The sequence below is a fragment of the Nannobrachium achirus genome, assembly GCF_963921795.1.
Source record: "Nannobrachium achirus genome assembly, chromosome: 9".
Taxonomy (NCBI): domain Eukaryota; kingdom Metazoa; phylum Chordata; class Actinopteri; order Myctophiformes; family Myctophidae; genus Nannobrachium; species Nannobrachium achirus.
The window spans coordinates 44167403-44189983 of record NC_137818.1 but is presented as its reverse complement, the minus strand read 5'-3'; the positions used below and the strand labels follow the sequence as shown (position 1 = coordinate 44189983).

Below are 22581 nucleotides of genomic sequence, written 5' to 3'. Positions count from 1 at the left end.
TAAGCGTCAGCGTGTTTCAGCTCTGCTGAACTGAATAATAAACTCTTAAGTGCACATTATAGTTAGTACTGTGGCAGAGGAAGCAGCCAGGATGTATGATATGCAACCATGCTCTCAGACATACAGTATAATGTGCTGTAGCTGGTCTGCTGCACTGGAAACATGGCCTGGTTTGCAGCTAAAAATACAGCACATCGCCAAGTTGTTTGAAACAAGACCTCACTCCTTGTTTAATCTCAAATGAACCATTTACTCGTTTTCTTTCATATTGCTTGTCTCTGTCTCCCCAAAAATAACAGAAATTGGGGATTGTGTATGAACTAAATGAACTAAATTCAGTCATAGCTCAAAGCTTGTTTTATTTCATGAATCTAATTATTTTCCTTAATCGTTTTCCTGGTTACACTAGAAATAGTTTTTCTGGATGGTCAAATATCTATGGGGTCCATCAATGAGCTTTGTCATACTTATAGAGTATCAGGAGGTTCCTGGAGGTTCACAGCTAAATGATTGTTTGGGAACACATGCATACCTTAATTTAACTCTGTAAAAAAGGAACAAATGGACCCTGTAACAGACCTGTTAGGGTCCATTTGTTTCTACTGTATGTGTACAGAGTTCAATTAACATGGAGGACAGTGTATATTGGGGTCTTAAGAGATTTAAAAAAGATCAAATGGCAGTGGCCTAATGCATAATTATCAAACTGGTGGTCATTGAATTCTTGAGAAACACTGCAATAGCTATTTCCAAATGGGTGCTTTTTGTTGTGCGTTGGTAACTCTTTGTTTTTCGCAGTTCCTTTTCTCTTCCTCACTATCGATCTGCTGGACCACTTCAGGGCTTCACCAGGGTCAGAGCTGGCATCCGCTGCCAGATACAAATGTTGCTTTGAACAAGTTCACATTTATGATGTTTCTTAACTCTCTAACTCAGGGGTCTTCAACAGGGGGTCCGGGACCCCTAGGAGGTCCTCAGAGTTACAACATGGGGTCCTCCAAATCTTTGTGTGATAGAAACCTTTTTTCTCCTTTTTTATATTAACCATTTGAACCCTAACATCCATATTCTGAGAACTTTAGACAAAAATAGCAGCTCTACAAGCTCACAACGCCTTGCGCTGCGAGGTGTTGTGAGCTTGTAGATCGACTATTTTTGGTAAAGAGGTTTGGTATAGAGGGGAAAAAGAGCAGACCAAGTAGGGAGTGAAAGGTCAAGTTTATTGCGAGCGTAGGTCGCACTTACTACAGAAAACTGCTCGAGGTGTCCGTCTGTCCGTCCGTCCGTTCGTCACACACGTCACACGTCACACTTTTGCCCTGCTCATATCTCCGCAACCGTTGCCCCGATCCATGCCAGATTTTGCACACACACTCCTTACCTGCCAAACTACAACCTCCAAGGACCCCCGGAGCTCCAGGGACCCCCAGCTCCCTCGGGGACCCCCAAGTGTAAAAAATGAGCACATGTGCAAAAATTACCAAATGACCACCCCAACGGGGCTGCTCACGGGGCATTCCCGGGGACCACCCACTCCTGGTGCTCCAGAACGGATGCAAAAGTGGTGGCGCCCCCAGTGGAGGACCCCCTGCCACTGCAGCTCACATAAAATGCCGTAACTCGGGCTAGGAGCGACCGGGAGAGCCGGGGCCGGTACCTATTCGTCCGCCTTGGCGGCGCGGAGACCCCACCCCTCATTTCTCACATGGCCCTCTAGCGCCACCATGAGGCCGATTCAGATTTTGCCCTAAAATCACGAAAATCACTACACAGTATGTCTACACTCATGTCATCAACATGCTCAGGAAGATTTTGGAAAAACAAATTTTTGCTCTATTTGTGGAGATAAGTGACCTACGGTCGCTTATCTCCCGATTAGGGAGTCTTACTGGTTAAGTATTGATGGTTCAAGTGGTTAAATATTTGAAAACACGAATTGACATGAAGCCATAATACACTTACGATTGTGCTGTCAAATGATGAAACTATATGCAATCTATGAAGAGGTTGTGGGGGTCCCTGCTTCATCTCTCTCAACTAAGGGGTCCTTGGCCTCAAAACGTTGAAGAACCCTGCTCTAACTCTCTTAGTCTCTTAAATAATCTTATAGTTGCGACCGTAGGTCGCAGTTACTTATTGCGACCGTAGGTCGCACTTACTACAGAAAGCTCCACCAGGTGTCCGTGCGTCAGTCAGTCAGTCAGTCCGTCCGTCACACGTCAGACGTCACACTTTTGCCCTGCTCATATCTCCGCAACCGTTGCCCCGATCCATGCCAGATTTTGCACACACACTCCTTACCTGCCAAACTACAACCTCCAAGGACCCCCGGAGTTCCAGGGACCCCCAGGTCCCTGGGGGACCCCCAGGTGTAAAAAAAATACCAAATGTGCAAAAATGACCAAATGACCACCCCCACGGGGCTGCTCACGGGGAATTCCCGGGGACCACCCACTCCTGCTACTCCAGAACGGATGCAAAAGTGGTGGCGCCCCCAGTGGAGGACCCCCTCCACTGCAGCTCACATAAAATGCCCTAACTCGGCCTAGGAGCGTCCGGGAGAGCCGGGGCCGGTACCTATTCGTCCGCCAAGGCAACGCGGAGACCCCACCCCTCATTTCTCACATGGCCCTCTTCTAGCGAGACCTACGGTCGCTTATCTCCCGATTAGGGAGTCTTACTGGTACTATCCAAACCTCCACAGGCTGTCCGTGAGTGAGTCAGTCAGTCAGTCAGTCCGTCAGTCACACGTCACACGTCACACTCTTGCCCTGCTCATATCTCCGCAACCGTTGCCCCGATCCATGCCAAATTTTGCACACACACTCCTTACCTGCCAAACTACAACCTCCAAGGACCCCCGGAGCTCCAGGGACCCCCAGGTCCCTGGGGGACCCCCAGATGTAAAAAATGACCAAATGTGCTAAACTGACCAAATGACCACCCCAACGGGGCTGCTCACGGGGAATTCCCGGGGACCACCGACTCCTGGTGCTCCAGAACGGATGCAAAAGTGGTGGCGCCCCCAGTGGAGGACCCCCTACACTGCAGCTCACATAAAATGCCGTAACTCCGGCTAGGAGCGACCGGGACAGCCGGGGCCGGTACCTATTCGTCCGCCTTGGCGGCGCGGAGACCCCACCCCTCATTTCTCACATGGCCCTCTTCTAGCGCCACCATGAGGCCGATTCTTGCAAAACACATTTTTGGACACTGCTCCAAAAATGTTTGCCCTAAAATCACGCAATCGGTACACAGTATGTCTACACTGATCCCATCAACATGAATCTGTCCCATATAGCGCCACCTCCAGGCCGATTTTTAAAAAGACATTTTTGGACACTGCTCCTACAGATTTTGCCCTAAAATCACGAAAATCACTACACAGTATGTCTACACTCATGTCATCAACATGGATCAGGAAGATTTTGGAAAAACTAATTTTTGCCCTATTTGTGGAGATAAGTGACCTACGGTCGCTTATCTCCCGATTAGGGAGTCTTACTGGTTTAAGCTATAGAATATGATTAAACGTACAGTAATTACGTTTTAAGGGACATTCACACTAAGCACTATAACTGTAATGATAGCTATAAGTATAACTATATTGTTCTCCGTTGTCTTTGTTATAGTTGTCATCTGACTGAGGTTGACAGAATGATTTATTTAAACTATATCTTTATGGTTATCATTAGAGTTATAGTGCTTGATGTGAACGCCATTGTTCTGGTTTTCTTTGCAGTACAAATTGAGCATCAGGGTGACCGTTCACCCGGGTCCTTTCACCAAAAGTTTGTCCTAGTTGTGCTGGAGAATCTGTCTTTGTTCCATGTTGCATACAGCACATGTGTTGTAACTTGTGTGTGTTGCTTGGAACTGATTGTGTTTACTTCGACATTCATCATTATTTCTCAACATCTCTCCTTTGCATTTCAGCTTTGAGCCCCCTGGCTCTGTGCCGGCTGGAATGTCCTGTGACATGCAGGCGGTTTTCCAGCCCACGGTTTGTCAAACCAATAATATTTTTTTTAGACTATCGTTGTTGTCGGGTGGAAACCTTGTATGTCCAAAACCGTTTGTTTTCATCGTTTAAAAGAATGAACTAAACTAGTGAAAACAGCCGATCTACAAGCACACAACGCCTCGCGGTGCGTGGCGTTGTGTGCTTGTAGATCTGCTGTTTTCACTACTTTTGTGCGACGGCCTTGTCTGATGAAGCAGGGCTTTACTTCATTTGAAAACATTTGAAACTTGGAGATACTAGGTTTCTGCCCGACAGTGACGCTATGCTGTTTACTGCAGGTCCTCCTGGATCTACTAATGTCTGCTACTTTTGAAAGAAATTACAACATTTTAGAAAATCTTCGCCTACATGCCCAAAATAGGGACACCAGTGGTTAACATATTTCTGCAGGTGGAAATGAAGGAAGCTGTCTTGCTAACCCAATTCAGTCAGTGACCATTTTGATCTTTTACCACAATTAACACAACATTTTAGCACCACTAGCAGCAGCACGGCTGTAAGTCGGTCGGCTTTTCAAAAGCAACCTAAGTTTAGGAGAGTGGCACATATTTGCTGACCTCATTTACATGACAGGTATTAGCAAACTGGGTTAAGCACAGGAATCGGCCGCATGCACTATTCTTTTTTGCTCCAAATAATTTGTGCCGTACTTTCTTAGTAGATCCAGGACAATATACAGTACCATGTCCATTATCTAAACAAATACCAGCATCATTGATCCATACAGATGCGATTCAAAACATTTTAATAGTAAATTACAAGTCAGCGTAACACACCAAGCTCTTAACTATCCCAATGTTCCATTATTTGATCCCCACAGATCAATGAGGATCTGGAGGGAGAGGTGCACTTTGTGTCAGCCACCGGCCCCTTCTCTGTGGCCGTCAGATGCACTACAAAGAAATGTGATGTGAGTATTGGTGCTGCTTTGAGTAGGGAGTGCAGCAGAGAGGAATAACTTCAGCTGAAGAGAGGCTACCGAACTCAGCAGCATCTGTGAAGCTCAATTCATAGCACAGAACTGTGTATTTCACAACACAACACTGGGAACACTTTGACCCACTTTGATTGTGTTTCTGTGTGCTGTTAAACCCATTTCATTGAAACAGTGACGTGCTTTCAATGCATAAATACTCTCCCCCCCCCCCCCCCACCCCAGCTGGAGATTGATAACCACCTCATAGACTTTGGGATGCACGTGGTCGGCCAGACTATTTCACGGACCATCACCTTGACCAACAGGGGGGCCCTGGGTACCCTGTTCAGCCTGGACCCCTCTGCACGTCTCGGGGCAGGAGATAGCGGGGCCGAGGCTCCGACCCAGTCGTCTATCAGCATACAGCAGGTCAGTGATGCTGAGGCTCTGTGCCAGTTGTCTATCAGCACACAGCAGGTCTGATTTACCATGCCGAACAGTTTGTTCTGTAGGACCCGAGGGGCAGCCATTAGAACAAAAATTAATAATAACTACTAAGACGCCTCAGGGCGACATGTGACCTCGCGACCTAAAGGGCGAGGTCGCGCCATGTCTTGGCCATCTGGCCAGTGATGTATATCAGACCAGTTACCTATATATGGAGGCCCCTAGTACCCATAAATGGAGATCCATGTACTGTATATGGAGATATGCTGTGAGAGCCCAAACATGCTTATCCCTTTTATGCCCGCACATGGAGATTCCTGTCTGTAGAATCAGCCACAAATATAGGCTGTCTTTGCCATATGGATTCTGTTAGTGTGGTATGTGGCCGATGTGGCCTCCATATATGGGCATTCCAATATGAAGTCCTGTTAGATATGGGCTTAATATTGATGACACCAGGGATCTCCATTTATGGGCATAAAAGGGATTCTGTTGTGTGGTTCCCCTGACATCACAGCGAAGTCAGAGTGTGATGTCAGAGCGGCAAACCCATTCTGTTAGAGCGGTTCCCCTGACACTCAGTGATGTCACCTGTGATGTTACAGTGTTCACATACTAAACTGCAACAATTGCAACAATGCAATATGATGAATGAACATTTGCCTTTTGTATCAGTGCATTTGAATAACATACAGTATGTGTTGGGCTTACAGGAGACTTGTAGTCAAAACCTGTCACCTGACAACCAGCCGAGCCCTTCATCCAGAAGCACCGGAGAACGAAACAGTCAGGAACTCTCCATGGCCTCACAGCAGGAGCAGTCGGGTAAAGCAAGCACGCATGCGTGTGTGTGTGCGTGCTCTCACACACACGGGTTCACCACTGCTGGTGTTAGCATTTCACTCACCAAAAATGACCTATTTCCAAGAATTGAAAAGTGTGGAGATGGCATCCTGTTAATTAGACAGTCTTCATCATTCCACTCAGCACTTTCCACTGATGCCTAGATAAGTATTTATGCCTCCGCTCTGTTGTTTTTGGGCCCTGTAGCAATGACTGTCCTCCACTGTCTTGTCCTTTGTCTGTAGAGGCGTCATCTTTTACAACTTGGCGTCACTGAAATTAAATTAGTTATGACTACTTTACTACTGTACAACATAAGGTTGGAAGGAATAGCTCTGCAACACATACAGTAGCAATAGTTTTAACACCACGCAGTACTGTACTGCCTCCGAAGCTGAAGTGGTCAAGAACCGACTGTGGAAAGGGTAAAGAAAAAACAAATAATATACAGTAGGTAATTTGTTGAACAAATATACTCCATGATAATGCAACATACAATGCAAACATTCAACATCAATCAGTTAATATGTATTTGTCACAGCACAAGGTTACGAAAGCAAAGTGGGTGAAATTATTTTTTGTACACAAATTGCATAATACTATAAATACAATATTATATAAATATGTTACTATGAATAATACTAAGAATAGAAGGCGGAGAAGAAAATATCAAATCAAAACCGTATCAAATAACAAAGTGTGTACTAAAAAATGTATAAAGGCAGAGTACCTCAGTGCAAGTAACTACATCAGCAACCGATGTCAAATATGCATGAAATGTGTGGCTATGCTTGTATTCAGTCATATACTGTATACATAAGTCCAGTTAAATGGGAGCGTGTAAGACTGACACGGTGACATGGCTCAGCGCCTGTTCAACAGCCTGACAGCCTGGCTGTGGAAATTCAACCTTAGTCTATTTGTTCAGCCTTTGATACTTAGGTATCGCCTGCCTGCCTGACAGTAGCAGCGTGAACAGATTGTGGCTGGGCCGGTGATTGTCGTTGATGATCCGCTTAGCCTTGGCTACACGCCGCTTGGCATGCATGTCCTGGAGGGAGGGAAGCTCACCTCCTGACGATGTGCTGGGCCGTCCGCACCACCCTCTGTAGAGAGCTCTGTGGTGGAGGGTGGTATAGTTTCCATACCAGGCAGAGATGCAGCTTGTCAGGATGCTCAGTCTTAATGGTGCTGCTCTCAGGAGCTCATGGTGAATTTCTTTGGCCAGACTGAGGCAGTACAGACACTGTGTGTGGCAAATATGGGCTCCTCAGAGATGTGTAGAACTAGAACCAAGGAATTTAAAGGCACTGACTCTGCACTCCAAAGCCGTCAAAGTAGTAGACGGTGTGTGATCTGTAGTACAGTGGTTCCCAAACTTATTTTATCTCCCAAAACTCTCTTACCCCAACTCTCATTTTAGTGAGATACAAAACTTTTGACATTTCAATTGAAAAACAGTAAGCAGTGGTTCCCAACCTTTTTTGGATCAGGGCCCACTTGAAAATCTCTACAGCGTTCGTGGCCCACCCATCTGACCACTTAACATCTGACCACTCATTGACTGCTTTATGACGAGTTTGATCAGTTCTGACTGCTCCAGATCGTACTGAATAACTGCTAGCTTGCATAACGTCTTGAAACTAGGACTTGAGTCTAAGATGAATAGGTTACAACCACCCCAGATATAGATATCTTCAATCATCAACACAGGTGTGTGGCCTTCCTCCAGCGTAAAGACACTGTGTTGAAGACATGAACGTCTTGACATCTGTACACGGTATCAAGTTCTGGTTCTGCCATGATGTCATGACTCGCTGCCCGCCTGTCATGCCAGTGCATGGATGCACTGGCAGCCATGACTAACAACAGTCGCTGGTTTATGGTAGGGATGAAGTGTTGCGCAGGGTTCAAGTTGATAGTTATTATCTTCTTGGAGCGGGTGGTTTTACACTCAATGCTGATGATAATTTCTGCTTTGAAGACAATATCCTGTTGATTTCTTTTACCCATGTGCATTGTTGCAGTGATCCAGGCTTCTGTTCCAGACTGCAATTAAGGATGGAGGTGTACTGATCAGCCAGTTACCACCATGTAATTAAAATGCCCTCGGTTGGATTCCTGGCTCTGGAGGACCCAGGCCATATTGCATCTGATTCCTCAACCAATTCCCTGGCTTTCCTGTCAGAATACTGTAGGCCTACATATTTATGAACATGATGAATGTGTTCACAAGTGTGAATACACACTGTAGCGTCCCTATTCTGTGGCGAACATTCAACGAAAATAGCATGTGTGCAAGCTCACAGTACATCATTGTGACTGATGTGAGCTTGTACCTTGTCTATTTTCTGTGAAGACATTTAGTGTTGTAGAGCAAAAAGAGGGAGGGGGGGGGGCTTACTGTAAGTGGTTAATCAGAAGCAAAGCCTCTTCAATAAACACACAACTGTTTATGTGTGCGTGCGCGCGCGTGTGTGTGTGTGTGTGTGTGTGTGTGTGTGTGTGTGTGTGTGTGTGTGCGTGTGCGTGCGCGTGCCTAGCCGTGACTGAGGCTCCGGATCAAGAAGCACCAGCTGATGTTCCCATGGAGCAGATGGAAGCTGTGTCAGACACCAGTGACATCACCATAGGACAGGTACACAGAGATAATCAGTCAACCTGTCAACTAACTGGGGCTCACCGCCCCATTTGCTTTTATTTATTTATTTGTCTTCTCTTGCAGTCTTCCTATTAATCTTCTCTTACTGACAAGTTACTACTGCACGTGTATGTGTGCAAGTTTGTGAATAGAATACAATAGAATACAATAGAACTTTATTGTCACATCACATAAAAAAGTAAACTGTGGGTGAAAAACATTGTAGTGCAGCTTAAAACAACACCTTTATGAGTACAAAGATCTTCACAAGATCAATATAACTTTAGAGATTCAATGAAATAAATACATCTTTATTTGCATAGAATATTAGCTACAACTTACACATTGTGCAGTCCGTTCACACTGCATTAATTTATGGACAGTTCTGTTCTGTGATGATTTTAACGGTGTCGAGGGGGCTGTGATTAATACAGCCACAGGGACATGGTGGCCATTGGGAAAAGCGGGACAACTCCCGAACGGCCAGTTCATTCCCGGCCGGTCCAGGCTGGCCATTAGGAAAAAAATAAAAATAAAATGTCGGCCTTCGTTCCATTTGGGGGGCTGGGCGGCCAACAAAGTAAATCGTCACTGTCGGTCAGAAACCTTGTATCTCCAAGTTTCAAATTTGTACATTTTTTCGCAAAGCAAAGCCCTGCTTCATCATGCAAGGCCGTCGCATAAAAGTAGTGAAAACAGCAGTGACGTTTTGGACATACAAGGTTTCCACCCGACAACAACGAAATATAACTCATGTAATTGGCCCGCTGGCTTGTCACTTGTCATGATCTGAAATGACAAATCTTTGAGTAGCAGCAGCAGCGCTATAGAGAGATCTCTCTCTCTATTGCGCAATGAGGGCCTCTCCAACTCTTTTTCCCTGGCTGAATCAGGGGCCCAGTACGTCCCTGAGCCACACTTTTAAAAATGAAAAATACTCATCAGAGTTAAATGAACACTGATGGTTGTACTGCAGAGGGAACGATGTAGGCCTAAACGTCCCAATTTCCCTAGGACAGAGAAACAAACATTAGCGGCATGTCTACTGCAGCACACACACTCAGACGAGTTCTGCTCTGGTTTGATCACTTATGTCATGTCTGCCCGGCGGCCCGTGTGAGGTTCTGGGGACGTTCTGGGCTCATTACGCCTCTGTGGAGGGTAATGGTGCATTGCCTCTCCCTCTGCCATTCCTCTGTGTGTGTGTGTGTGTGTGTGTGTGTGTGTGTGTGTGTGTGTGTGTGTGTGTGTGTGTGTGTGTGTGTGTGTGTGTGTGTGTGTGTGTGTGTGTGTGTGTGTGTGTGTGTGAGTGCGTGCGTGCATGTGTGCATGCACGTGCGTGTGTGTGCTGGCGCACTGATGGTTCCTATGTCGGTTGTCATTTTGACTGATTCTTTCACATTGTGTATATGAAGGCTGGCCTGTTAAACGGTGGATTACCAGACGCGTTTTAATGGCCCTGAAATATGGAGTGTGCATGAAAAGAATCTTACGTTGATGGTTGATATTTTCCACCTCATTCCTGTGTTGTGCAGGAGATGTACGACTATTGCTTACAGGTTGCTTAGGATTTGAAGTGTCACAGGGCCAATCACTGGCCTGGTGTCACATCCCAAAATGTTTTGATATAAAGCAGTTGAGAAATAATAATGAAATCTCAACGCATTCTCACTCCCAATTCGTCATGTTTCGATGCTTGCTCAGGTATTTTTGTATATTGTCGTTGTCGGGTGGAAACCTTGTGTCGAAAACCTTATTTTTTTGCTATTTTAAAAACGTGAAAATAGACTAATAATAGAATAGAAAATCTACAAGACAACGCCTCCCGCCGTGAGCCGTTGTGTGCTTATAGAGTGTGGCAATCGTAGTCCTACAGCTGCCATGTTTAGGGGCAAACACAGGTGTTTCAGTTGTCTGATTGGCAATAATGTTCTACTCCAATCAGAACACCTGTGTTAGCCCCTAAACATGGCCGCTGTAGGACTACAATTGCCACACACTATAGATCAGTTTTCACTAGTTTTGTGTCTTGTATGATGAAGCGGGGCTTTACTTTACGAAAAAATATTGAAACTTGGAGATACAAGGTTTCTGCCCGACAGTGACGATACGATGCTGATGCCGAGGAGGCCCTTTCATCTATCATGTTGACGATGACAGATCATAACCGATTCCCACCCCAATCGGATACTGCTGAGTTGGCAGAAACAGTATTCGCACAGAGTGAGGCATCGCACCTCATGGGGTTTCGGCCCACTCGGGTGCACCTCATGGGGCTCAAGCCCGCTTCTGATGGTGTGCCTGCCTTCTTTTCAAAGTGTTTTAATTGTCTTTTTAACTTGTTTTAAATTAATACCATCATCAGTCACATGACAGCACAGACTCCCCTGACAACCAGTGTTGCATTGGTCTGGTCACGCATGTAGACGCCTTGTGTCACGCCTCTCACGCGCACAGACATGCATCGATTGTAAAACAACTTAAAGGTGATACACCATGAAATTTCACTTTTCCTATTTTAAAACCTTCTATCCTCACAAAGTCCCATTTCTGACCGTTGTGTTTTTCTCTGGTTTTGAGAAGGCGAAGGTTAAAAGTATCCCACGGGTTCTCAAAACAGGCTATCCAGATTTCTGCCGATTGTGACGTCATCTGCCGATTGTGACGTCATCATCAAAACATTTTTTTTTTTTTTTTTCAAAAATATTTTTTTTTTCAAAAAAGTTTTTTTCTCTGGTACTGCAGCTGAAATGCTCTGAGAGCCATTCAAAAATGAGAGAGGCTCTCTATTCAGGAGTGGTAATTTAGCCTCAAACCTTTTGAAAAACGTTTTTGGGACATAAACAATATGACATAAATACTTTTTAAATGCATGGTGTATCACCTTTAAGTTCACAGTCACACTTCAAATAACGTTTACAGACATTGTAGTGTCATATTAGGGTGTTTTAACAAAGGAACGAGCCTGTATACTCATCAACAGACCATTGTCTGACCTGTTAACTCCTGTAGAGTAGGTGTTAAGCGACGTGCGTGTGACACCTCATGGCATGCTCTGCTGGCGCATAAGTAGGCCATACATGGCCTACATGTGCACAAGACGCAAGTTGGCACCTCAACAGAGTGCAGTTCTAGTTATAATTGCGTCCCCCAGACATTGAATCACCAAGTACCAGTACAATAAAAATGTCCGCCAACAGGTTGTGACCAAGCGTCCATATCTGACGAGTTGGGAGTGAGAATGTGTTTTGCTAGTGCAGCTTCCAAGATTCCAATATAAAACAGATAATGTTTTAATTATATTAATAGTAGTAAATATATTTTGAAATGTAAAATATTTGAATTTACATTGTACTTTTTCACTGTTGCTATGTTTCATTGGATACACAGGTGCGAGAGGGGAACATTGGACCCTTTGACAGTGTTAAGCTAGAGGTTGTGTTCACACCAACTATTCCAGGGGAGGTCATGCTGGACTTCCACATCAACTTCTCTGACCCAACCAGTAAACCAGTAAGATTTCATGAATGCCCCACACAAAGCTCATCATAGACCAGAGGTCTTCAACAGGGGATCCTCAGAGTTACTACAGGGGGTCCTCCAAATATTTGTGTGATAGAAACTTTTGCTGACGGTCCAAGTGGTTAAATGTCTGAAAACACAAATTGACATGAATCCAAAATACACTGACTATTGTGCTCTCAAACAATAAAACTATATGGAATCTACAAAAAGGTTGTGGGGGTTAGGGATGGGTATCGTCTGCGATACTTTTAATGGTATCGATCGCATGACGTCGATACTATCGGGTATCGGTTCACGTAAAAACGAACTATACCTTGTTTCGATACTCTGGAACGCACCCCTGGCCGGTCGCATCTGTAACAGTTGGGCTAATGAGAGTTTAATGACTGCTTTAGTAGGCTACACTCGTTACTGTGGAAAATAGCCGACAATAGCCTATAATGTTTATTATTATGATGATTATCCAACGTCTATACTCTCCGCTCCGCCACACTGTGTGATCATCATCATCACCTCTGCTCCACCGCAGCAGCGAGTCACCACTCTTTCCGTGTTGAAGTTAAACTTAAATAAAAAGTATCGAAAGGGGTATAATATCGATTCCCAGGTATCGAAAAAGCTATCGTATCGATTCAAAGGTGAACGATACCCATCCCTAGTGGGGGTCCCTGATTCATCTCTCTCTCAGCTAAGGGGTCCTTGGCCTGAAAATGGCGAAGACCCCTGTCATAGACGGATGGATATGGTTTCAGTAACATGTCAGTACCATTTTCATTTGAAATCTCAGTCTGACACATGAGTCTTCCACTCACAGATACCTGTCAGGGTGAGAGGCGTGGCTCTCAGCGTGCCTGTATGGGTGGTTCAGCCCTGCATCGACCTGAAGATCTGCATGTATGACCGACTCTACCAAGACAGCATCATGGTGCAAAGCAGGTGAGTCCCATAGCCAGAGAATGATAGCAACACTGCTTTATTGTCACTGTCCAGGAGAAGCTCATTTTGATGGTTGAACATTTTGTACGGGCCACTGTTGTATTCAACTGCAGAGTGCAGCAAAATGAACTCCCACTCTCCGCAAAATAAATCAAATAATTGGTGGTTAATGTCTGTTTGAATCTTGCCCATGAAAATCCTAGTAGGTTCTCCAAATCATGGTCTGACCAATGTTCTGCATCATAACTATTGGAGCCATAATAGCCATCAATTAATTGATTGAAGACTATTAGAAGTTTGCATAGGAAAAGGTACAGTTTCATGACAGTAACAGTTCACTGGTACAGGGTCAACTAAAAGGAGATCCTAGCTTTTTGGCTTATTTACACAGGAAATTTATGTATCTCATATAACATTGAATGACAGACGGATAGAACACAGTACTATGCAGTAGTCAGAAAAAAGGGGAAAAAAGAAGAAAAAAAATATATACAGTAGGTAATTTAACTAATCCTAATCCTAACTCTAAGTCTATCCTCACACTGACCTAAAAACAAACAGGTCTGACACAAGGCACACAACTTACACACTGAATGCCAATCTGAGCCTCGCTAAATGAATGAGGAAGTATGCAGGGACGCTGAGTGAAACAAAAGCCCTCCCCTGTAACCAAACACCACCATGCATTCTGTCAGTCTCAGTGACTGGCTTGGTCATGGTGTGTTTGGGGTGCATACTCTTGGATGATACACATTTGCATAATTCATAGGATATACAGTACGTAATAATAGGGGAAAAGATAGAGCAAAGAATAAAATGCTGTAAAGCTCCTTTGGCTATGTTTTTGGGGGAGAAAAAGTATTGACATTGAGGATTTAAACCTCAATGTCCCAAACCATGGGACATGTGGACAGGGACTTTAACGTCTGTTCATGGCCGCTAAGCAGCTCTGATTTCCAGATTGTGTGTTGGCTTTTAATTGTTAGAAAGCATTATGCCAGTATGTAACATTACAAAGCCTGACACAGCATTTCTTTTAAATAGAAATGTCAACTTCCTGTTGATTTGGCTATTTGAAGATCCGGATCTGTGGATCCAGTCCAGATCTTCCTCCTAATTCAAATAGTAATGTCATTAAGATTAAGATTAAATATGATCCTATTGCATAATCAGGGTTGTGTCAGTGAAGTGTACAGATCAAACTGGAGAATGATTGCTTCATTAAATGTGATGAACGCTGATGTGGACAGATTATTCATTATCTGTGTGTTTCCAAACATGGAATAGAAGCTACAGTAGCTACCAATTGAAACTAAAGTCAAGTATATTTATAACACGGTAATTATGATCTATGGAAACCTGTAGTCCAGGGGTCTTCAACGTTTTCAGGCCAAGGACCGCTTAGTTGAGAGAGAGATGAAGCAGGGACCCCCACAACCTTTTCATAGATTCCATATAGTTTCATTGTTTGACAGCACAATCGTCAGTGTATTTTGGATTCATGTCAATTTGTGTTTTCAGATATTTAACTATGTGAACCGTCAATACTTAAATAATAAACTTGACCTTTCACTCTGTACTTAGTCTGCTCTTTTTTCCCCTATACACCAAACCTCTAATAGCCGATCTACAAGCTCACAACGCCTCGCAGCGCGTTGTGAGCTTATAGATCTGCTATGTTTGGCTAAAGTTCTCAGAATATGGACGCTAGGGTTCAAGTGGTTCATATAGAAAAGGAGAAAAAAAGCTTCTATCACACAAAGATTTGGAGGAGCCCCTGTAGTAACTCCGAGGACCCCCTCGGGGTCCCGGTACCCCTGTTGAAGACCCCTGCTGTAGACTAACAAGCACAAAAACATGATAGCCTTGTGGTGATGCTCAATTTAGACTCAATGTCAATGTATGCAGCCAAGTATAAATGGGGCTTGAGGTGGCTGCACAACAGAGCATTGGAATTGGATGGACAGTATTCTGTCCATTGTTTTTTGCCATGCTTGGCAATATAATTGAGATGCTATTTGGCAATGGGGAATGGACCGCTGACCAACCCATCTGCTAAACACTGACCCTCCCTCATGTGATGCCAAAAAGAAGACACTTTCACAGAAACACAGCCAATGGAAACTGCTTCAATGTGACAATGAGACAGCTTACTCTTGAGTGATCCAGAAATAAAACTCAGTTCCTCATTCAGATAAAGTGCAGCATATTGAAACATATTCTGTTGAATATGTATGAAAAAAATAAAAACCCCAGATGATATGAGATGTACAGTAGGCTATTAGGCGGCACCTAACCTCAGGAATGTAGGAGGGTCACAGGGACCAATCGGTAAGCCAGGTCCACAGAACCCTGCAATCCTCTTTGCTCCATACATGGGATTGAACAAAAGCAAATCCTTTTTGATTATGAATGTGATACATTATGATGCACACGGGGGGTTAAAGAAGGCACCGTGCTTCATCGTCCAGTGAGACTTTGTGTCCCGTCACAGAGGGGAGGAGGGGGTGGTGGGGGATTTGTGACAACCGCCATCTGGTGCACCGGCACACCAGTGCATTTGACAATGTGACTATGACAGTGTCAAAACGGCAGCTTATTTTAGACACCAAAAGCTAGCAACGCTCACATCGGCAAACTACACTAATGTGTCATTCCACTGTCATGGGATGTATTTCATATAACATTGAATGACAGATGGATAGAACACAGTACTATGCACTACTACAGTGTTTCTCAACCACTGTGCCTGGGGACCTTTGGTGTGCCCCTGAGAAGGGTCAAGTGTGCCCCTTGAACCTGCTCGAAAGCCAGTATTGTATTTATCATTTTAAAAATGATTTAAAACTAGTGAAAACAGGCGATATACAAGCACATAGCGCCTCGCACCACGGGGCGTTGTGTGCTTGTAGATCTGCTGTTTTCACTACTGTTGTGCGACAGCCTTGTATGATGAAGCAGGGCTTTACTTTGCGAAAGAACGTACACATTTGAAACTTGGAGATACAAGACGATATTTACACCCCCGTATTATGTTGGTGTGCCCATGGATTCTTGGGACATGGAAAGTGTGCCCATGCAGAAAAAAGGTTGAGAATCACTGCACTACTAGTTATTTTCTCAGCATTGGCATGATTTCACCAACCCTTTGCACTATAATGATGATGATTATATTAATGATAATGAGATAATAATGAGATAATGAGATCTCTGTGTGAACCTTTAATTGCAATGGCCTTTTATTAAAACCCAGCCAGTGTGTAGCACAGTATAAAACGCATAAAACCTCTATACCGGTATGCTTTGCATGATTGCCGCTTGAAGAAGAAAAAAATAAAATTAGATGAGATCAGCAGAGCGACCCCTCTAATTAGCATGTCTAATTCCTAATTGATTATGGGTTTATGAATATTCCTCAGAGAGCGCTTTGAAGGTTAATGTTTGGCCAAAACATAGATAGTGATTTAACTTCCCCCCCACCTCCCCGATTGTCCCTGAGAAGTCCTTGCCTTGGGGAACCGAAACCATCTGGTTGACCCTGCTATTCAAAGTGGGTCACTTAATCTAAGTGGTGAATTGAGAAACAGAGGGACGTCACGCTTTTTTCGCACTGTCAGACGATTTGGCTGAGGGCAACGGCTCACTCATCGTTCACCTTCCGAGTCATATGTTTTTGGCCACAGCCCCCATCTCAAAATATTGAGTTCCAGGGAACCCCCCAGAAGCTAAATTTGAGTTACAAATGTTTGCTTAAAAAATACATATACCGGTATTCAAAGATTTGCACACATTTTCACAACTTTTCAAAAATAGCAGATCTCCAAGCTTGAGTGCCGCGCTATTTTTCAATAGCTAAAGTATCAAATAATTCCATGTCTCTCCACCTTGTCTCAGTCCCACTTCCCCCCCCCCCCCCTTGTGACCCCACTGGATCTGGCACTACATTTTGTTTTCTTTTCACGTGGTTTTGTGTGTGCGTGCATGTGTGCGTGGGCGTGAGCGCATAAGTCTGCCAATTCCCAAGGTGAAGTGCCATTTATATCACCTGCTCTAACTGAGGCTTCTCGCTAAAGGCTGAAACCATCTGTTGGAACTCCCAGGAATTGGGTCACCTACATGATGGGAACCTGGTGTGCGAGGCAATTTCGTGCGATGCAATTCATGTACGTGTCACTCAAACGCAAAATCAGCAGACTCTGTGCCTGATGAACGTCTAAGTGTAATAAGAGGGGAGTGAGGGGGGTGCGGTGGGGGGTCCCTACAAGCTATTTGGGTTACTTGCTGGGTTCTCTTGCAAGAGCATGTAATTAACACACACCCTGATTGCTGCTGTTGTCTTGTCACGGCACCTTTTCCAGCAGGGGCACTTACGTGTGTCAGCACGTAAGTGTCAGAACCTCAGGTAATTATTTTTTTCAAATGATGGATTACAGCACTGAGTTCAGGGCTGTCACAGCAGAATGATAACTGCTAAATTCGCCCTAACTATAATGATAATGATGTAAGCATCCACACTGATGAACGATGATGTCCTGTAAACATGTTGAAGTGATTTGTTGAACACGAGGGCCGTCAATTCTGATGGATGTTGATTGGCTGTACAGTAAGTGTTTTCATACATCAAATCAGTCTGAAAGGGATCCCAACGATATTGTTCGCCGCTGTTGTCTTATAGCTGTGGTAGTGGTGTGGACTCGGCCATCCTCTTGAGTTAGAACCAGTGGCGTCAGTTCAGAAAAAGCTAAGGTATGGCAACATGACTGGTGTCTTGCAAGCGCGCGAAGGCGCGTGTGCAAGACACCAGTCATGTTGCCATACCTTAGCAACAGGCATGATACATTTATTTTAAGAAGTACATTCTATTTTTTCCCCTCAAAATGTCTATGGCTTCTTGGGCTGGATATGGCAGTCTGGAACAGTTGTTCAAGTGCAGCTAAACTTGACATAATATAGTAACCGTGCCACAATTAACAATAATGAATTGCACCTGTGCAGCTGACCTGCGGAACCTGGGAATATACTATTGTGTCAAGATGGGGAGAATAAAAGTGTGGAGAATATAATTATAATACCTTGTTAAATTTAGCATTTGTAGTTATTTTAATGTAATTTAACAACATAACCAGCACAGATAGACAATGAGACATTCATGGATTTATATTTAAAAGTAACTTGTATTCTCTCCCCTGGACCCAGGGTATGGCAGCTGCATACCCCTGCCATACCCAATTGACGCCCCTGGTTAGAACGACTGCATGGTCTCTTGTGAGTTGGCACGGAGCTAATGAAACCACACATTCTGTATGAGGGCTAATGTGGCACAGGGCTATTGAAACCACGTGTTTTGTATGCCAACGTGGCACAGAGTTGATGAAACCACCGCGTGTTCTGTATGACAGGGCTAACGTGGCGCTGACGCTGACGTTTGACGTGTGTCCAGAAATGCGGAAACACATGGAGATCCTGCCGAAGACAGGCTTCATCCAGGCCAAATCCAGCTTCAACGCTCAACTCAAATTCCTGCCCAGGTAAAGAAAAGGACACACACACACACACACACACACACACACACACACACACACACACAGGACACAGGACACAGGACACAATGATAATGGAATCACTGGAGCATATAATCTCATTTTATACCGTAAGCTTGTTATGATTCTATAAACCTTTTATAAAAGTACAAAATGTTGCACTCTAAAGTGGACTGATTCCAGCATTGCCAGCATTTAGAGTAGGGAAGGCACAAAATGAAAATTGATATGATGATAACCAATAATGCATAAAAATGGCTGCTGAGAACAAATATATATAATTTTTGTCTACTGTCAACCTTGAGTACACTTTTTATTATACAGTACATATAACCAGTAAGACGCCCTACGGGTGAGAAGCGACCAAGGTCGCGTCACGCACATGGGTGCTTTGGCATGTATGCCCATATGGTGAGCTGGTCAAGTCATCACTGTGATGTCAGAACAGGTCAGCTATATCCATATATGGAGTCCATGAAGTCAGATGTAGAGTTGTTGACCAGCTCCATATACCGGTATGGCGATCTATGTGATGATCCAGTCGTCTCCATGTATGGATATCCAGGGTTTGATGAGGTCAGTGTCGTGATCTTCATATATGGAGATCCAGGCAATGATAGTCAGCAGTCTTGATTTGCAAATTAATTATGTCTTGGCCATATATGGAGCATCCATATATGGGCATTGCCATATATGCCATATATGGGCATTTCCAGATATGCGCTTAATATTGATGACATCAGGATATTCTCCATATATGGGCATAAAAGGGACAAGGACTAATAGAATCCCTTTTATGGTCATCAATATTAAGCCCCTATCTGGGAATTAAAGAAAAAAAAGAAGAATCGAGTCTGCAACACGGGTAATACTCAGCTGCTCCTCATTGGCTAAGGAATAATATATTATTCCTGAAGAAGATCCAAACAGATCGAAACGTTGAAGCAATAAAACAGAGCTGAGTAAACCAGTGTTGCAGACTCTATTCTTCTTTTGTATTGCCGTTTGTCCAGCACCTGGGCTAGAGTGGATTAGTGCATGCACTATCACCCCTGTCATAGCTGGGAATTCCCATACAATATAATCCCTTTTATGCCATCAATATTAAGCCCATATCTGGGAATGCCCATTGTCACCAAGAACGCTGCTCCTCATTGGCTAAAGGCCCTGCCATACATGGCCTACTTGTTTGTGCGCAAGCAGAGCGCATTCACAGATGGATGAATTGCAACTGTCAGATGTACAAATCGATGTTATTAGGAATTATGTCAATGGTTTGTGTTGTGTGACGTCAGACCAGAGCTCTGGTCAACCTGAATAAGATGTGACACAGTTTCTAAACGTCACATTTAGTCTGGGTACGACCGAGAGAAGGTCTTTACCGACAGAGTGTACTGTGAGAGTCAGGGACACATAGAGACATAGACAAAGAGATTGACAGAGAATATATTAGTCTTTCCAACCTGCAAGAGACAAAGGAACGTCTTCCAAATTACAGTCCAAGTAGCAGAAGCGGTGTCCATGAACCAGTCTTCCAAGACAGAGGTGTCCTGTTCTGAGTGTCCATACACCTTCACGTCTCGGGTCACCCTTCATGAAGACATGGCGAGGAGCCACAACAACCTCTACCGTCAAACGATGAGCAATGGACAGCTGCCCTCATCTTCCTGTCAGACGATCACCAGCTGTGTAACCACACATGTCCAGCATGTCCTTGTCCACACCAAAGAAAAACCTTTCCAGTGTAAACAGTGTGACAAGAGTTTCAGTTGGTTAGGTCACCTTAAGAGGCACCAGCGTGTCCACACTGGTGAACAACCCTTTGTGTGTAAACAGTGTGACAAGGGTTTCAGTCAGTTAGGTAACCTGAACAATCACCAGCGTGTCCATACTGGGGAAAAACTCTTTGTGTGTAAACAATGTGACAAGAGTTTCAGTCAGTTAGGGACTCTGAAGTCACATCAGCGTGTCCACAGTGGAGAAAAACCCTTTGTGTGTAAACAGTGTGACAAGGGTTTCAGTCTGTTAGAGACTCTGAAGATACACCAGCGTGTACACACTGGAGAAAAACCCTATGTGTGTAAACAGTGTGACAAGGGTTTCAGTGTGTTAGTTAACCTGAAGGCACACCAGCGTGTCCACAGTGGAGAAAAACCCTATGTGTGTAAACAGTGTGACAAGGGTTTCAGTGTGTTAGTTAACCTGAAGGCACACCAGCGTGTCCACAGTGGAGAAAAACCCTTTGTGTGTAAACAGTGTGACAAGAGTTTCAGTCGGTTAGAGACTCGGAAGACACACCAGCGTGTCCACACTGGAGAAAAACCCTTTGTGTGTAAACAGTGTGACAAGAGTTTCAATGTGTTAGGTCACCTGAAGAGGCACCAGCGTATCCACACTAGAGAAAAATCCTTTACACAAACAGTGTGATAAGGGTTTCAGAAGGTTAGAGCACCTGACATCATCATTTCGTTCTGGGTAAACTCATAGCCAATCAGGAAGCAGCATTCTCAGTGAAGTCACTATTATAGAGGAAGCCCAGTGAGTTCAATGGGAGAGTGCATCCATAGTGGTGGGGGAGTGGTATGACATCACCAACAGTTGAAGATGTTTAGAATCATCATCAACAACCATAAGTGGGGACATCACCAGGGAAAAGGGGTGACATCATGGTATACCGGTATAAGACCTAGAACATAGAGACATCAAATAGGCAACCACACTCGCAATTTCCCAGAATTTCTTTTCTAGTTATTATATCGGACCAGTTACCCAATTATGGAGATCCCTGATACCCATATATGTATGGAGATCCATGTAAATGGAGATATGGGCATATTGGTTGGATCGGCGGTTCTACAATTTCTTTTTTATTTCATACAACTGTACATTGTACAAGTACAGTAACGGCAGGGGAAGCAGCTAAGAACATAGGAGTTATCCATGTGCAAAGGTTGAGTCTGTAGAACCAACTGTGTGCTGTGAGACCCCAAACATGCTTACTCGATTACTCGTTATGTGAAAGTCCTATGACGTCTATGAGTTCTGACATCATACATACAATCCCTGTCTGTAGAACCAACCGTGTGCTGTGAGACCCCAGACATGCGCCCATGCATGTCAGACAAGGGATTCTAATGTATGGGAATAATATTGATGGGCCTAAAGTGATTCTATTAGTGTGGTTGCACTAACAGGGCATCATCTCGGAATCCAGGGTTTGATCTTTAATGAGGTGATGTCAGAACATTGTGATGTCAGAATATCAACAATGTGATGTCACAACAATGTGACATTGAGATTGAGGCGTTACGACTCTACGGACAGGATGTGCCGGTTTTCATAGTTAACTGCGACTTACGGTCACAATAAGTCACTGGTCACATCAGGACATCCAAGGTCCCCATGGAAGACACTGTTATTAGGTGTGTCTCATTATTGGATGACGAGCAATGTTTTGACCCAGGAATCAAATGCTATCAACTTGATTTACCTGTGATTTTTTTATTGTATTGGTCGATAAGCAATAGTGCAAACTTTGGCAATCATCAGATGATACAAACAATAGGCCAAAACATTGGTACCATCTCTATTACAGTACATTGAGGTGATCTGATGTTCTTTTTTTTTTCTTTTTGTAAAGGCCTCAAACTGCTCAAAGCTCTTCGCAACAGTGTCAAATTTGTAGTAGAACTGAGCTCGACAGCCAATT

At 44.1% G+C, this 22581-nt stretch overlaps 1 protein-coding gene across 1 annotated transcript in view; it reads left to right on the top strand.

The window, feature by feature from the left end:
* The window catches only part of cfap74 (cilia and flagella associated protein 74), a gene marked incomplete at both ends in the record, with an annotated part of 63063 nt that overhangs the window by 17021 nt on the left and 23461 nt on the right, over positions 1-22581 (top strand). The window contains 6 exons of the mRNA XM_080732806.1: positions 3937-4003; positions 4845-4934; positions 5184-5417; positions 12262-12384; positions 13211-13332; positions 18732-18860. Coding sequence (XP_080588932.1) covers positions 3937-4003; positions 4845-4934; positions 5184-5417; positions 12262-12384; positions 13211-13332; positions 18732-18860 — 765 coding nt within the window. The remainder of the gene's footprint in view (positions 1-3936; positions 4004-4844; positions 4935-5183; positions 5418-12261; positions 12385-13210; positions 13333-18731; positions 18861-22581) is intronic.